General features: G+C 40.1%; 1 protein-coding gene across 3 annotated transcripts in view; it reads left to right on the top strand.

The window, feature by feature from the left end:
* SLC4A4 (solute carrier family 4 member 4) overlaps positions 1–14,794 on the top strand; it is a 170,849-nt gene extending 156,055 nt beyond the window's left edge. For 2 of the 3 annotated variants that reach the window (XM_063309920.1, XM_063309921.1), the window contains exons 21-26: positions 4,570–4,638; positions 7,746–7,919; positions 9,130–9,291; positions 11,723–11,819; positions 12,703–12,779; positions 14,347–14,794. In XM_063309920.1, coding sequence (XP_063165990.1) covers positions 4,570–4,638; positions 7,746–7,919; positions 9,130–9,291; positions 11,723–11,819; positions 12,703–12,743 — 543 coding nt within the window. In that variant the 3' untranslated portion in view covers positions 12,744–12,779; positions 14,347–14,794. The remainder of the gene's footprint in view (positions 1–4,569; positions 4,639–7,745; positions 7,920–9,129; positions 9,292–11,722; positions 11,820–12,702; positions 12,780–14,346) is intronic. The other variant, XM_063309922.1, reaches the window with a different exon arrangement.
* Positions 14,795–18,559: the final 3,765 nt, after the last annotated feature.

An 18,559-nucleotide genomic window follows, 5' to 3' on the forward strand; every position in this document is an offset into this window, starting at 1 on the left:
CTGTGCTTATGATCCTCCTTCAGCTTACCTTTGCTTGACCGACCTGTGAAGGTTGTAAATGCGAGGATTGGTTGTAAAGTTACATTTTCATCACCATCATAACTGCAGACCGTCCCTGAATGAGGATTACCTGCATAATACACTAACACTGGGCTTACAGAGAATTTTGTGGCAGAGACCTTTGCAGACACAGAGGTGACCAGTGAGTAACAAAAAGCAAACACCGGACTCTCCAAGACACAGAGAAACTGCTGAATGTATTCTTCCCAGTCCCCTGAGCATCCAGGAACAGGGGCTGAAAACAAAAGCAGAATCCTTGAGCCTCAGCAGTCCAAACCAAGAACTCATTAAAAACAGTCAAACAATTAAAACAGTACAAAAGAAATGAAATACAAATAGCAGCTAAGAGGTATTAAAAGTGGTCAGTGTCAACACAACCAGGAAACGGAGCCCTTTGCACATTTGGGACCCCAGGCCTGGGCACAAAGTCAGGTCTTCAAGGCCTTCCGAAAAGCCAGTAGGGTCAGGACCATCCTAATCTCTGGAGGGAGGATGTTCCAGAGGGCAGGCGCCACAGCAGAAAAGGCACATCTCCTGGTGTCCACCGGCAGACATTCCTTGGCTGATGGAACCCGGAGCATGCCCATCCTGCTGGATTGGACGGGTAGAAGCAACTGGGAGAAGACGGTCCCTCAGATAACCCGGTCCCAAGCCATGAAGGGCTTTAAAGGTGACAACCAGCACCTTGAATTGCACCTGGAAACACACTGGCAGCCAATGCAGCTCCCGAAGCAGTGGTGTTACGTGTGCCGAGTAGCCGACATTACAGGTAGTCCTCGCTTAACAACCATTTGTTTAGTGATGGTTTGGACTTACAACAGTGCTGAAAAAAATGACTTATGACCGCTTCTCACACTTACGACTGTCGCAGCATTCCCCGTGGTCACGTGATCACCACTGGGGTGCTTGGCAACTGGTTCACATTTATGACTGTTGCAGTGTCCCATGGTCACATGATCATCATTTTTGACATTGCTGGCTGGCTTTTGGCAAGCAAAATCACTGGGGAACCATATGATTCACTTAATGACCATGTGGTTTGCTTAATGTCCATGGTGATTCGCTTAACAACCGCCACAAAAGGCATAAAATTGGGTCAATTTTGCTTAATGACCGCTTCGCTTAGCAACCAACATTCCGGTCCCAATTGTGGTCGTTAAGCAAGGACTACCTGTCTTTACAACATGTTTTCTTATAATGGAGCTGTCCCAGGAACCTAATCACAAGAGGGATCCCTCTAAGTCCTCCCCTTTGGCTACTGGGCCCTTTCATCAGAGAACCCTGAGATTAGTTAAGAGGGAACACAAGCTTGCTACCCCGTCCCATGCCTGTCTGCATGAGGTTCACAAAGATGTGGCTCTGATAAGTCAGGACACAGGTCTTTTCTGGGTAGGAAAACATCTTTTTCAAATGCCAGCCTCAAGAAGGGAAGGTGGTAAACTGCATCTGTTATCTCTTCCTTCATTATAGAATGAAGCATGTAAAAATGGTCATGGTGTCTCCCTTGTTTTCCTGGTGTTTTCAACTCTTCTTCAGAAGGGAGAAAAAGACTTTGTTTCCTGGATCTTAATGTTCCTGCTAATTGTGGCTTTCAGAGCCAGAAAACTGCTATGTTATAAGACCTTGTGAAATGCTTCCTTTCTCTTTCTGGTTTTTCCTGATTATCTTTTATTATTGCTTGTGCTGTACAAAACCTTGTCTGCTGCCAAACATCTAAAGCACAGTACTTGCTTTGTATGCAAAGGTCACAGGTTCTATCATTACCTTTTCCAGATATGGCTAGGAAAGGTTTCTGCCAGTGCAGCCTTCCCTAATATGATGGACGTTAGGGATGGGCAGAGATAAAGGTCAGAAATGGCAAAATTGATTTATTGATCACATGCACATACATGTGGTGAGCGTATTTATTTTTTCAGGATAATGCTGCATCTAAGGAGGGCAGCAACACAATTTCAAGGAAAGACCCAACTGCTAGGCGTGCACCCACTTGGGCTCCGCAGCACATTTTGCTTTTGAATCTCTGTCTTCAACAAGCCTAGTCCTCACCAGATGCTTGGACTGCTCTCAGCCAGAGGGAATTCTGGGAGTAGTAGTTCCAGCAAATCTGGAAATCAGCAGTGTGCAGAAGACTGCTGTTGAAAATACTGAATGAGATAGACTGGAGATCTGGTTTAATGAAGCAGTTTGTTATATTCCTAAACAGTTTTGGAAAACAAATTGTGTTTAACACTAAGGGCACTCTTGAGTGAGAGAATAGTACAGGTAGTCCTCGCTTAGCGACCATTTGTTTAACGGCCGTTCAAAGTTACGACAGCACTGAAAGAAGTGACCTATGACCAGTCCTTGCACTTACAGCCATTGCAGCATCCCTGTGGTCGCATGATCAAAATTCAGGTGCTTGGCAATCAGCTTGCACTTAAAAGGTTGCAGCATCCCGGGGTCATGTGATAGCCATTTGTGACCTTCCCAGCCAGCTTCCGACAAGCCAAATCAATGGGGTAAGCCAGTTTCACATCAAGACTGCATGAGTTGCTTAACAACCACAGCAAAAAAGGTCGTAAAATCAGGTGTGACTCACTTAATGATGCATTGTTTAGCAACCCAACAGTGGTCGTTAAGCGAGGACTACCTGTAGTCATCGCCTTCTGAAGAAAACTTGTTCATATGTGCATATTCATAACTCAAAGACTGCATGTATGATTGAAACTTCCAAGATATTTACTGTAATTCGGTGCTTTTCAAATGGAGCTCAGTCATTCATTCCATTGCAGATAATCAAATCTATCGTAACCAAGCCATCAGATATGAATAGATTTCTAAATGTAAAGATCATGCATATATATTAGCAAGGATAACACGTGTAGAGTTGCCTTCACGGATGGAGAAATATAAATAATCGGCTCCTAGACCAATCTTTCTATTGCCTTCTGTGCAGTGTTCTTTGTTAGGTTCCATCTTTGAATACAGATCCCCATCATCAAGCATCTAAAAATATTACAAAAATTGTAAGTAGCATTTGTTACTTGTGAGTAACATCTGCCAGACAGTACCTGAGAATGTGGAGTCCTTGGTGCTCTCTGAGCTTGGTTGTTTTTTTCTGGCAGACATTTTGTTGCCCAGCTAGAAGGGAGTGGGGCTTGTTCTCTGTTGATATAGAGTAGATTGTCCTGACAGTGGAGGTGGAGGTGTGGTTCTCTCCTTGGTAGGTCCTTGATTAGGCTGTTGTTTATTGCTTGATCGTTTGTCTGAGTTGGCAGGTCCTTGATTAGGGTATTGTTTACTGCTTGATCGTTTGTCTGGTGTTAATCTTTGCTTCTGGATGTTGATTGCTGGCAAGGAGGTGTTCTGGTCTTTTTGTTTCCTTCTTAGCATTTTTATTGTCTCTTTTGAATGGTGTGTAAATGTGGTCTATCTCTCTGTGCCTGTTGATGGCTGACTTGTCTGAATGCTGAGCTTCCAGGAATTCCCTAGCTTTTTTGGATTTGGCTTGGTCTAGGATGCTCACAGCTTCCCAACTGAAAGTATGGTTGGGTCTGTCCATGTGTTGTGAGATGAAGGAGTTCTCATCATGTCTTCTGACTGCCAGTTGGTGTTCGTGGATGTGCTCTGCTGGTCTTCTGTCCGTCTGTCCTACATAGTGGCTCTTACAGTCCTTATGCTGACTCCTGTTTTTTCCTCTTGGGCTACTGGATCTTTTGGTTTGCTTAAGATGTTCTGGAGGGCTTTGGTTGGTGTGTGCGCTATGGTGATGCCTTGTGGTTGTAACAGTCTGTTGGTGGTTTCTGAGATGTTTCTGATGTATGGCAGTGTACCTGAGAATATATGAAACCTACAAACTACTTGAGACTTTATAAAGCATGGTCGAAATTTTAAATATATTTAGTGGTCCTGTGATAAGGAAAAAAAATGCCACTATGGAAAGGTACCTTATCTAAATTTAAAAAATGAATACTTTTTTGCTGCTTGGCAAGGGTAAAGCATAATGTCCAGCATAAAGCATGTTATAAACAGAAAGATATTGATCACATAAGAACTATAGTTGTACCTCATTGCAAATATAGTTTGTGCTCTGAAAATTAGAATGGCATATTTTTGGCAAGAAATGTTTATGTGCAGATGCCATGTTCTGTAAAAGAATGGGAAAGAGTTCAGAAATGGAAAGTTCCATTATTGTTGGAAACTTGACAGCCATTTTTTAAAGTTCTGCCATGGAACAAATCTGTGAAAATGTTAGACAAGCTTTGCATGTAATATAAGATGATGGAATTGTGTTGAGTCCCTGCATAATTGCCTTCAATTGCTCTTTTATTTTTATTTCTCCCCCTCAGCAGTTTGTGATTCTATACCACTGTTCATTTAGGATCCATAGCATTGTTTTTCAATAAAATATCTTGCTTGAAAAATATTCAGACACCCAGGAAGCATGTGTAGACCATTTGAATATTCATCTGTTATTAAGACTTCACCAGCTTTTGACTCCAGCTTTTTCCTTTTATTTTCCCCCCTTAGTTTATTCCCATGCCTGTCCTGTATGGTGTGTTTCTGTACATGGGTGTTGCATCCCTCAATGGTGTGCAGGTAAGTTTTGACCTTTGCAACCAAGGTCCCTTTCACAGGTGGAGCAGGCATTCCAGAGGCCCCTGGCTGGAGGGGAGGTAAACATTAACCCACACTGTCTTTCTTGTACAACCTCGAATAGATCATTCATTGCCTCCAAAAGCACAGGGCTCAGTTAACTAGTTATTCAGTTGGAGCACTCATGCCTTCTTCCTTTCCTTCGTTTCCTTTGGCATAGCTAAGGTAGCTGATTTTGTGGAATTACTTTATTTTATTTTATTTTAAATCCTGTCCTTTCGTCCTCTGTACAGTCTTCCAAGAGAGACAGGTTGGACAACAATATTAATTGGACAACATTCTATGAATAAATTGTATACCACCCTGCTACAGAACTTGGTAGAAAGTGACATCAAATATAAATATATTTTTGTATGTGGGTGTATGTGTATATCTATCTATCTATCTATCTATCTATCTATCTATCTATCTATCTATCTATCTATCTATCTATCTATCTATCTATCTATCTATCTATCTATCTATCTATCTATTCCTTAGTTTACACAGAACCATTTTCTTCTTGTGTATACCATTGTTACATATTTGTTTTCATGAGAAATTAAAAAAAATTGTATTAATAAGCAAGGTAATCCTGTCCTCTGCAGAAATGCTCAGATTTCATCTTTGGAGCAGATTTACTGAATTCAGAGGTGATAGGCTGCCATCCTGAGATGATAAATCCTACCTGTAGCTTTAGATATATGTTTGCAAGAAGCACACCCCGTCTTTTAGTAAATGCCCACAAGGCAGCTTGTAAAACAAATGCATGTAAAAGCATAATAAATTATTTAGTGTGGACTTTCTCCCTCAGATCAAGCTCATTTCCTGGTGACTTCATGGCTACATCTGTGTAGCTTTCTTGTCAACAATATAGAAGTGGTTTGCACTTGCGTTCTCATTTTTTTTTTCACTTTTTGAGTTTATCCTTAACAAGTACTGACCAGATCCAACCCTGTTTAGTGTTTCAAGATCAAGGTCAGCCAGATGAGCATTAATGGACATAGCAGTCTATCATAATAATACTAGGTAAAGGTAAAGGTTTCCCTTGATATTAAGTCCAGTCGTGTCCGACTCTAGGGGGCGGTGCTCATCTCCGTTTCAAAGCCGAAGAGCCGGCGTTTGTCCGTAGACACTTCCGTGGTCATGTGGCCGGCATGACTACACGGAACGCCGTTACCTGCCCGCCGAAGCGGTACCTATTAATCTACTCACATTTGCATGTTTTCGAACTGCTAGGTTGGCAGGAGCTGGGACTAGCAACTGGAGCTCACCCCATCACGCTGACCTTCTGATCAGCAGCTCAGCGGTTTAACCCGCAGCGCCACCGTGTCCCTTACCATAATACTACACTTGTCTTAATTAATACATTATTTCAATATCCAGAAAGTGGCAAGAGTGTCTAGTAAGCAATAAAACAGAACAAGAAAGTTGTAACTGGTAAATCTAGCAAAGAAACAGCCAGGTGAATCCTCTGGAGAATATATACCACAATTTTGGTATCTCACCATGAATATTCTGCTGCAACAGGAGTAGATTTAACTGCCTTGTAGGGTTTTACCTGAAATAGTGTCTTCTTGGAAGAGGACATACATAGATACACTCAGTATGGAATTAGGAGCACATTCAGAAACTTCGTAGCTGTTGGTTTTGCACAGGGTCATGCTTTTCATAAAGGACCCACGTGGTAGAATCACAGAGGCTCACATGTTTACACAGAGATCAGCATTAACTAAAAGTTAAGCTGTGTGATATCCTATCCCTGTGATAGTGAATGGTCCTGTTATATACACAGAACCCCATGAAAGTTCATCCAGCAACATGCAAGGAGCACTCCATGATAGGAGCGTAGAAAGTGATCCCCACCAGTTTCACTGTCTTTGGTTTCAAGAACTCTATGTGCATTTAAATAAGAGTTGTGCATCTCTTCAATTCCAAAACAAATACACCAGAGAATGCATGGAATGAACATACTAGTTGATTGCAAATCTTTAAAGTAGCCATGTCTTTCCTTTGGATCTTGAAGCATCTGTGGAGAGAAGGTTGCTCCCAAAGCATCAAAGGAAACAGAGCAATGAACTTAGTAGAGCTTTGAATGGGACCTCCTCCTTTACGTAAGCATAGTTGTATTCTAAGTAAGTTTGGATTACCATGTTTGTTGTCTTATTCCCATGGCAGCAGGTTTTAGTGCAGTGGCTCTCCTTGGTATGACTGTGGGATCTAGTTCAGCTTTCCATTATTCTTCTCCACTGCTTGGAAAAGTTCCAGGTCAAACACACTGTCAGATCCTTGCTTAGATAGCTATTATCTATCCAAAGATTCCACACATCAGAATTCTATATAGAAGCGAACTGCTGCGTAGAACCTTTTTCTTATAGGAATATGGTAGAATTTAGACCAGTTCTAACTCATCAGTAGATTGGGATCAATCTTAGGTGTCTTCGTGTTGCATGGATGCCTTGATGGAAAGCTGATGCTCAACTCCCCACAAAACCCAACAATAATAAACCCTCTCTCCCAAACCGTCCTTTACATTATATTTATCAAACAAAGATAAGAGAGATGTATGGACTGTGAAGTTAAGCAGTAATGGGTCTGGTTAGTATTTCAGTGGGAGATTTCCAGGGTCTTGCAAACATATCAGAAGAAGGCAATGGCAAACCTCTTGTGTATTATTATTAAGAAAATTGCATGGATGTGCCAGTGAAGTCACTGAAGTAGAATTCAATTCAAGGACATCTTGTGTCTTAATCTTTATCTCAATAAGTGAGATAAGAAGGAACTAAGAACATGGGGCTTGGATAATTTGAGGGAGAGACAGTGATAATAGATGGAAGATGGGTAATTTCCAAGACGTTTTGGCCCAAAAACTAAGACAACCTATTCCTTGAATTTTTGGACATTTTATTTTCCAAAGAGTCCCATTCCAATAGGGGGAAAATTGTAAAGAAGATGAGCTTCCATTTCCAGTTTGAATTTGTGGCCTGATCACTTGAGTTCTAGAAATAAAGATATCACTTGCTCTTTCTACATCATGATGTTACGTTAGAATTATCCTTTCTTCACACCAGTTCATGGATCGTCTGAAGCTGCTCCTGATGCCACTCAAGCACCAACCGGACTTTATCTACCTGCGACATGTCCCCCTCCGCCGAGTCCATCTCTTCACTTTCCTTCAAGCATTGTGCTTGGCTCTCCTTTGGATCTTGAAGTCTACAGTAGCTGCTATCATATTCCCAGTCATGGTAGGTTGAAGTTTTCACAACTGCATTCTGCTGCATCTTTTGGAAATGTCACATTTTGTGTCCCACCAATATGCTACCAGATACATTTACAGGAATTGGTAATTACCTTTAAACTTTAGGATCAGAATCTCTTAAAGACAGCTTGGACATATATAAGTTTGCTTGGGGCCTAAGATCAGACCTCAAGATTTTGCTTACAGTGGTCCTCTCTTTTATGCAGTTCTAATGTCTATTTTAATTACAGGTAATCCTCATTTAGTGACCATTCACAGTTACAACAGTGATGAGAAAATAACTTTACCACCAATCCTCACATTTATAACCTTCAGAGCCTGTTTTTTTTTAATGAAAGCCATTTTACTTTCCCAGAGATACAAACCATATAAAATGCTGCAGTTTCCCTAAATTAACACCTTCCGAAATTGTTGATAAGCAACAATATTTTATTCATCAGCCTTGACTAAGCATTAAAAAGGGGCAATTCAGTTAGCTTTTCAGATAGCTCTTTTCTTAGCTTTCAACCAGCAAAAGGAAGGTTAAATATATTCAAGATCTGAGCTGCATGGGGAATAACCCCAGATCCCATTGATAAACAAAGACTCCGCTGATGAGATCCCAAAATCCAACTTCTGAAATTATGCACAAATACAACATTCATAATATTACCATCAGGAGCCATGTCTGTTTTCAAAAGGTATAGCTGCCAAATTGCTGTGTGTCTTAAATATCTAGCTATCAACGTTTTCCTGTTGATGCATCTAATTTGTTGGAAAAGGTTTTAGAAAACATAAAAGGAACGTATTGGTTGTACTTCTACTGGTACAAAAATATCCATCCAACAGTGATATAAGAGCTAGTACTAGTGGCTTTGAGATATCTCTTATATCACTGTTGGATGGATACTTGGATGGATGGATGGATGGATGGATGGATGGATACTTTTGAAAACAGACATGGCTGTTGATGATGATATTATGAATATTGTATTTGTGCATGATTTCAGAAGTTGGATTTTGGGATCTCATCAGCTGAGTCTTTGTTTATCAATGTACAGCTGAGATCTTGAATATATTTAACCTTCCTTTTGCTGGTTGAAAGCTAAGAGAAGAGGCCCATGCTGGATCTGGTGTAACGAAGAAGGTAAGCTTAGATGGCTGAAGTGGAAAATACCTACATACCAATAAGGGAATATTGAATTCTGTCTTGATAGATCCTTGCACTCGTGGCAGTCAGAAAGGGTATGGATTACCTCTTCTCCCAACATGACCTCAGTTTCCTTGATGACGTCATTCCAGAAAAAGACAAGAAGAAGAAAGAAGATGAAAAGAAGAAGAAGAAAAAGAAGGGCAGCCTGGATAGTGATAATGATGATGTAAGAATGTTTGCTCTTTTAAAATAAATCATCTTTACCTTGGCTGATTTGTAAGAGCAGAGGAGGACCAGGACTGTGTATGTCCTCACATCAAATCATCCCACCCCACAAAGTTCTATTTGTTTGGTTTTTATTGACCCATGAGATATAATGTGTAATGAGATAGGCTTTTGAAGGACTGAGGGCGGTACGTATTTTGCATTTCTGCAAGAGAGACTGAGCAGGATATGGAGGTCAGCCAGACCTGCTGAAATTTCAGAAGTGGAGAAGGTAGGTTTTACTGTCCTGTGTGGTCCTTAACTCTTGCCTGAGGCAAGAAAATGAGAATAAGTTATGCTAAATAAGAGAAGCTGCTGCAATTTTTAATCAGATCTCAGAATTTTTCTTGAGGTGGCTTTTGGATTTCTCAAGTGCAGGATTCTGATAGGAGCATTTCTGCCTTCACTTCCTGGGAACATCCCAGGACAGTCAATGAACATCACTTCCCCATTAATGTACAAATGCGTGGTAACATCTGCATTTCTCTGACATTGTGGCAATGTGCCCACAAAACTTTGAAAGGGAAGTTAAATTGTATAGCTTTTGGTTAGGCATAGAGACAACACCCTAACCCATGGGATTTTCCTTTCTGGGTACACATACAGGAAAGTGATCTCAGGTTTCCACATCCGAAGGAAATCAACCAAAGCGGTCTGGTACAAGTCACAGTGATGCCATGAATCTCACAATGTCGTCATGCAAATGATGTAATTTGTGATCGTATGATCCATGCAAATCACTTGAGCCTTCATTGCTCCTTCCCTGAGGACATCCATGCAATGTATTCCTCTGCTTCTACCAGGAAACATTTCTAGATAAGGTCCTGAGATATCTGCAGCAAAATTTTCTCTCTCCCCATCCTTGATTTTCTTTTTCTTCGGCTTTTTAGGATAACAAATATACCTAAGCCACCATTCTCACTTTCACTGAGAACATTCTTTGTGACCTTTCTTTGATTTTTATTTTGTTTACTTATTTGGGAGGAATGAACACAAAACATTTGACCAGGTCTTCTTCATTTCAGGTACTTTGGGTGATCTGGACAAACATGACCATGAGGAAACTATCTTTCTATAGCATGGGTTTTACTGAACCCTAATTGTCCAGTTTCGAATTTTGCAGATGCTAAGATGCTACACTGTCCCTTGTGCTTTGGAATGTGTTGATGGTTTTCTAAAGAAACCTATCATGTTTGTGTCTTGAGATGGGCTGAAGTATGTCTCCTTCTCCATTTCTGGGATAAAGCAAGGGGGTTCCCACTGAATGTCATAGGAGGCTGGCAACTACAAGCTGTGGTCAAAATCTGGCAAGAAAAATACCATTGTTTCTATGCTGCTATTTCATATTAAAGTGGACCACTTCCCTGGAATTTCAGGAAGCTAATAGAGTAAAATTGTAAGGAAATGTAAAAACAATTTTATAACGTATGAGATGGCTAGGGAGATGCAAAGTATTGGCTAGGCCAGAAAGTTTGGATGTCATCAACTATCTCACACGTGAGATAGCCCCGTGACTTTTCCACATTAAATAATCCTGAGTCCACTAGGCACACAGCCAGCAAGGAAGTTTTTTTTTTTCATTTAAATGGTGATGAGACTTACTGCTGCATCAGTGCTATTACATAACTATGATTAATTGTGCTATAAGCAAGATCTGAGGCTGACAGGAAGAATTGTCAGTTACTTAATTGATTGTTTATAAAAACAGTAGGCACTGAATTTATTTAAAGAAGTCAGATCCGCATCAACTTTGATTCCAATAAAGGTCAAAACTGTTGTGATTTTCTACAAAACAGCAGTTTGGGCCAGGCTGTTTAGCACCCTGTCAGAAGCCTTGACACAGGACAGAGCCTTCAGTTCTTGTAAATTGATCTTCTGGTTGGTTGACTTCCCAATTGGGCTTCTATATATTGTTCAAAAGTGGCTGGATACATCTGAGAATGGGTTTCCATCACTGAAGCAAAGTTAAGATTCTGAGAAACCACAAAGATATACTAATTGAAGTGGATCTCTGCAACCGTTCTTTTGCTTCTGTCTAGACTTAGCAGCTAGTCATGGCCTCCTCCTCATTTCCTTGAGGTCCTTGGAAGCAAATGTGTTAGATAAAATGCCTAAATATCCACACTGGGTGCTAGGGTTTCTGCAATTTTAGCCAAGGCAAATTGAGCAGCCACAAATGGAAGTAGTCCACATGGACTACGTTTTGTGGTTATTCCTTTGCCTGCCTGGACAGGGCCTTACTGTTAAGAAGGACTGCAGTTAAAACCATCTCCCCAGGGCCAGAATGCTGCTCCTCCATAGATAATCTGTGGGGATAGTAAGACAGAAGTGAGCATGAGCAAAATAATAATAATAAAAAAATCTAAGAAATGCTGTGCCTGTTTCTTCCACAGTCTGACTGTCCCTTCTCAGAAAATGTCCCCAGTATTAAAATTCCGATGGACATCATGGAACAGGAACCCTTCCTGAGTGATGGGAAACCTTCTGACAGTGAGTAGGACAAATGTCTTGCGTCCTTCATCAGTCTTAATTGCACTTCCAAAAACTGAGCAGGCCTAGATTGGTATGCGTCCTTATATGTCTGTCTATACTAACACCATTAATTGATTTTAAAAAACCTTGTTCTGTAGAGGTTGCTTTCTTCCTTTTCCTTTTTTCCTGCACCCAACTGTGGAAATTTTGCTGGCTTTCAAAGAATGTCTTTGCTTTGAAGCATCTAGATATATTGTGGAGTTTGACCTCTTTTCCTTCCCTCCTTGTGATTCTGCCCTCAGTTGCTTTGAGGCAGCTGCTAATCAAGCAGTTACGAGTGCTGTCTCTCTCTGTAATTCTTTTTTAAGCTTTCAAATCAACCAGCCTATGTCTAACCGTGTTTTTATATATTTTTCCATATGGGGATATGTGCATCTTCATGTTTTCTTCTTTCCTGGAATTTTCTTTCCTGCTGTCTAATCTCATGTGCAGCATATAGAAAACATTCCGTTTGCAAGGAGGACCACTGACCATTTAGAAAATGGCTTGATAATGGCAAATTGATACTGTTGGTTACTGCCTGTCTCTCTGGCCCCTTAGGAGACTGTTTCAGCCCCCCATTTATCCCCTCCCTCCCTCCCTTCCTGATGGCAGCCATAATGCACATAAAAAGCAGGCAGAGCTTTGATTTAATTATTAGGAATTAATATTAGGAATATTAATGCCTAATATTCTTTAAACAAAAGCTAATGTTATTAGCTTTTGTTTAAAGAATATTAGGAATTAATAACCAGGCCAGAAAAGTAACAAAAGGTTTTATTTCGGTCACATTGAGTTTCTTCATATAGAAAAGGAGGGTTGGACTTTCTAAGGTAAAGTGTTTGTCTTTGCAATAACACAGGAGAAAAATCAACATTCCTTGAACGCCATACATCATGCTGATAAAATTCCTCACCTCCATTCCTATATTATGCCAAGGTAAGTCTCTTGTGTATTTCCAAAATTAAGACTATATATATATATATATATATATATATATATAGTCATATATTTATATCTGTATCTGTATTTATATTTTCATTATATTTATATAGTTGCCCATCTCACAATCAAGTGACTCTGGGCAGTGTGCAACAAAGTTAAAAACAAAATATACAAATTACAGTATATAATGCAGCATGACTTTTTCATGAGTTGGAACACCAGTACAGGAGATCAGACTTCTAATGATTTGCACACAGTGGCTTCTCATGGAGAATAATAATAATAATAATAATTATTATTATTATTATTATTATTATTTAAAAAAAACAATAATAGGTTAGAAAATAGCAACTAGGCCAAAGTCATGTAGTCATTTTCCAGGACCGATTACAGGGATGTAAATGCAGATTGTTTCCATCCAAGTCAAATCCTCTGTTTTCATTCCTCTATTTGTGTTTGCAGTCTTGGTGAAGGATAATCCATGTTATAGTTCCTGGAATTATTTCATGCCAGTGACAATTTCTGTGCTATGCCAAGCACTTAAAGTACATTTAGACCCACTACTTTGTCCCCAGCTCTAGTTATCTCTCTTGCATTCTAACACAGCCCACAAATCCCATGAGATAAAAATATTTTGCCTTTTTGCTATGCTTTTAAATGTTTCAATGAATACAATATCCTGTTTTATCCCATGGAATCCTCTAAGATAGATTCCTATTATGATGCCCAGATTGCTATGTTTCATGCAAGTTCATAAAGATGCAGGCTTTAAACCAGGGATTTCTAGATTTGTAGTTCCATCCAATTAGAACACCAGGATACCTGTTTCAAACTGCTTTCACCCTTCAATAAATTAGAAGTAAACTTCACAGAATTTCTAACTGGCTTGAAATTCTCATGAGGTTTATTGCATTTGTCCAGTTTTACATAGTTTTGCTCTCTTTTTGTGATCAGGATGAGCAAACTTCATAAAAATTCTAACTCCTTTCTGCATTTATATGGACTCGCAGTTTTTTTCTCAGTAGCTTACAGCTTTATTTTTCAAGTCAGTGTTGACTCCTGGTGACTGCTTGGACTGGTCCCTGCAGTTTTCTTGGCAACATTGTTCAGAAGTGGCTTGCCCTTGCCTTCTTCCTGGGGCTGAGAAAGCAGGACTTGTCCATGCTCATCCAGTTGGCTTCATGCCCAAGGCAGGACTAGAACTCACGGTCTCCCGGTTTCTAATCTGGCACCTTAACCACTGCACCAAACTGGCTTTCAGTTGGGTTTCTTGGTTGAGTTTTATTTTAGTTAACAGAGATAGTGCTTGAATGATTATCCCATAAGTCTGTCATAAAATACTGAAACATGCTCCTATTTCAAATGCCCACTCTATATGCAAGATTAAGCAAAGAGTGGTCTCTCTTTGCTACTTAGCATGGAAGCAATTTGCATACCGTGAAGTATGCAACCACGACCTTAGAACATCCTGAGCCTAGTCATTCATCCAGTTGTGATCTAGATGCTACATTTCCTTGGGGTGTGCAATCTCTGATTATGGTTTTGTTATCCTTCTTTCTAGGCCTCCACAAACTCCAACAGAAGTTGTGCCTCAGATTAGAACCGAGCTGGATCCTGAAGACCATGCCTATATTTGGAGTAGCAAGGGAACAGAACCCACTTTGAAACTTGCTTATTAATCCTTTGCTGAACTGGCTTTTCCTTTTTTCTTCTTCTCTAGTCAAATGTTCAGTTGCTGTTTTCCATCTAGGTAAAAAATAAGACGTATCCCTCTTCCTTTATATTTTGTTCCATTTCCTCTCTTCCCTGCTCCATCCCATTTGTGTATTTTTCAGCACAGACCATTTCCCCCCCCCCCTTCATTCTGACCAAGATCCTCTTTTTTGCCTTCTCAATATGTGCACCTCCTCTGTTGCTTTTCAGAAGCAGGTGCAAGTATTAAGGATATATTCTCGCAGCTTGGTGAACTGTCAGCAGAACTGTTATTTTTTTTAGATGTGAATCGGTGTTTCCACAACCCCCCCCCCTGCTCCTTTGGGGCATTTGTTGTTGTTGTTGTTGTTATTTTTTAGTCTCTCTTTCTAGCAGAACAAAACTGACTTCCAGGCAAATTCCCGATAATTCTTGATCCCTGCAAAATGCTGCTATCTTAACATGCTCTTAACATCACCTCTGCTTCTGTACTTTTGTGCAAAGCACTAGAAAAGGTGCAAACCCATGCAGATGGATCTTTTTCTTTTCTTTTTGCCATTACTATGACATCTGTGTAAAATTAACCCTTTCCTATGCAACTTTTGTTCTGTAACACTGAAATGGATTCTTAAGCTGTCAGCTGTGTTGACAAAGTGTTATCTGTTTTAAATTATGGGGGCCTAATCTATAACACTTGGGGGGGCGTTGTCAATTTTTAAACATTTTTTTAAAACTTAGTGTAAAGAAAATGACCTTTTTTCCTGCAGCAGGAAATATAGTTTTGAGTAGTTCTACCTCTTGTTTCTAGATATTGGGCTTTTTCTTTAAAAAAAGAAATGTTTTAATAATAATAATATTAATAATAATTATATCATATATCATATAATGTGATTTTTACAAAAAGAACAAAACACACACACACACACACACCAAAAAATAAAATCTCAAGGGTATAGAGCAGTGTTTTTCAAACTTGGCAACTTTAAGATGCATGGACTTCAACTCCCAAAATTCCATGCAGGCTGAGGAATTCTGGGAGTTCAAGTCCACCGGTCTTAAAGTTGGCACGTTTGAAAAACACTGCTTTATAGCATAGAACTTAAATCAGCTGTAACAGTGCTTTTTTTTATGATGTTTCTTTTCTTTCCATTTTTCCTTTTAACAACCTGAATCAAGGATATTTGTTCAAAATAGTCATAACATTTTTCAGCTAGTGTCTGTTTAAATGCAAGTGGAACAATCTGCCGAGCCCTGCTTCTGCAGTGCCTCTATTGATCGCACAGAGATTTCTGCAGACTCTCTGGGCAAACACCTTGTGACTCCTGAGGGGGTTGTGCAGCAATATCACTTACGCATTGCCTTCAGGGGTAATGCAAAAAGAGCAGGGGCAGACTTTTGCCTTGTGTTGATTTCTTTTGGTCTTTGTGTTTGTGGTTCATTTTCATTTTTACAAAACTGCTGTTGTGTGACTCTACATGCACCCTTGCATGCTTGACAGAAAACGGCTTTGATGGGGAAGTGGGTTTTTGAAGCCTTAATTGCCAACCTGCATGATCTCACTTTATCAACCTCTGTCGAGAAATGAGAAGTGCAGAAAGATAATACTTTGGCTGGATTTATACTACATTATTTCTCCTACATTCTTGACTTTCATTTCTGTCTAAAATAAAACTGCATAATGCCTAGTCTTCTGGGCTGTTTGATTTCAAGCTGGACATGGAGATCTCATGTCCTCACTGAAACCTCCTTCCAGCAGCTACTATGGTCAGTGAGAAGAGATTTTAGGCTCACCTTTCCCTGAGGACCGATCTTTATGCGTGCAGGAGCATCTTTGCTTTGAGAGATAATTTGATAGCTTGGCTTTCTCTCCCCAACTTTATCAGGAGGAACTGACCCACAATTCTGCTGGACAAGTACGTAGGCTCTAGTCCAACTAAATCCAGATTGGATTAGGCACAGTGTGATGGAATTAGAATAGAACCAGTCCTGTACATGGGGGTGTGTGAAAGCAATAATCAGAAACTGACTTAGTAGCCTTCAAGAAATTGAAGGTGTAAGACCAGAGTCCAGACAAACTGTTCAGACAGGGGCAACTTCTGTGGGGACATCCTAGGTGAGTTTTCAGACAGTTGGAGAAGTTTGGTACCTCAGTTGAGTTTACAAGCCACTACTTGGTTTGTTTGATTTTGGCTTAGCATACTGTGACAACCCAGCTATTGTAAGTTGTAAATTGGTTTATGGCTTAGTGATGTATCAGTGCATGTAAATTGTAAGCTGTGGTTTATGGCTTGTGGTTTAATCAAATCATGGTTAAATGAATAATGGCTTAGTGCTGTGTATGGAACCGGTGATAGTAACCCACACATACATACGAATTAGAGCTTTGAAGTTGGCCTTTCTGCACTAGAGCTCTCGAGCAATGTTGGGAAAGTTTGGCCTTTGTTCATTTTACCAGTTCAGCAGAGATCCCTGTTGTCAGTGCCTGCAAACTGGCACTTGGGTCAATGCAGAAATGAATTTTTAAACGGTTGGAATAAATTTCTGCTGTATGGGAGAGCAAATATTTTTATTACCTGTTTATACCTGAGAGCGTCTCCATCTGGCTGCCAAAATAAATAGCAAGAAGCATGAAAGGAAGTTTAGAATTTTGAAATGAGCAGGGATATTTTTCAGCAGTAATATAAACGGCGTGCATTCAGACATTCACACGTGTCCCCAAATTTGCCAGATGCGTATTACCCGCCTGTTCATTCTTATGGATAAGTCTTCGGTCTTCCGCTCCTCAATTATACTAAATGTACTTGAACTCACTGCGGTAACTAATGATTATTCAACACAGTGATTTTTTTGCACTAAGCCTGACATTGTTGCGGGAAGAATAAAATCCCTTTTGGGGTTCTTTTACTCTTTAAATTTGGGGAAAGGAGTGAGGGTCTGAGGTGTTTTCGTTTTGTGAATGAAAACACTAGGAGCACTTAGCTGCACAGTTTATTTATTTTGTTTTTAAATTGCTAGCGCTAAGGGTGCATTTACCTTGCACTTAAATTAGTCCTTGTATGTGAGTTTAACTGGTACAACTTCCTGCCACAAAGGAACTTGGTATTGTTGTTTACCATTAGATCCTCAATCTATTTGTACCCTTAGAATCACAGAATTCTTCAGAATGAAGGCCAGACAGGGTATGTATATATCAAGGTACCATCCATACGTGGGTCATAGGAGAAGAATCCTTGGTGTGTAGCATGCAAATGCTCTGTGTAAATTAAGGGTTTGTTGACAAAGTGTAGCTCTCATATTTTAACAGTAATTGCTCTGTCACCAGTGTGACCGTTCTCCCTTTTAAATGACAATGGATAGGATAAGTGCAATGCATGAACAGGAGGTAGGAGTATAGATTTAGGTGCTGAAATATATTCTCATGGAATGGTTCTTCAGAGCCGCCATACCGTAATGCTACCCTTCCTTCTCAGAAACATTATACGGTGTTGAAAAGTTCAAATGCCACACTGACTGAACTCATTCTGAGTGAGAGTGGGAGAGAAAAACAAAACAAAAAGTTGTCCAAGACCATTACTATCAATAGAAAGGTAACTTCTGGGTAACTTGCAAGCTTGCTGTGTTATCCTAGCCTGGATTCTTCTATCCAAACTGGGCTGCACTATGAATAACATGGATGGACATAATCCCAGTCATTGCAGTGGAACTGGCATCCAGTTGACTAAGTGGGCGAACAGAAGTAATGCTCTAAATGTGGTTGAAGCTCATAGATTCATGGTTGCCTTCCTGACCTGGTGGATCAGGTTGGATAAGGTTTATGGAGGGAGCATAATTTAGTGGTACACAGTAGCATGGACCATGGGGTTGTGGGTGGGAGGGGATGGATTAAATCCTGGAGAGCTGAACTGCAGTTTTTCAGATCTTAATATCACATTTAATGTACTTCCTATATATTTATAATAATCTTATATTCCTACCCACCCCCTTTTGAACATATATACCCATATGTGTGTGTATGGAAAGACTTGCCCCACCTCTTTGAACCGCCAAAAGCTCACCTAATATGCCCACAGAGGAAAAGGTCT

Source organism: Candoia aspera, chromosome 8, assembly GCF_035149785.1.
Source record: "Candoia aspera isolate rCanAsp1 chromosome 8, rCanAsp1.hap2, whole genome shotgun sequence".
Lineage (NCBI taxonomy): Eukaryota > Metazoa > Chordata > Lepidosauria > Squamata > Boidae > Candoia > Candoia aspera.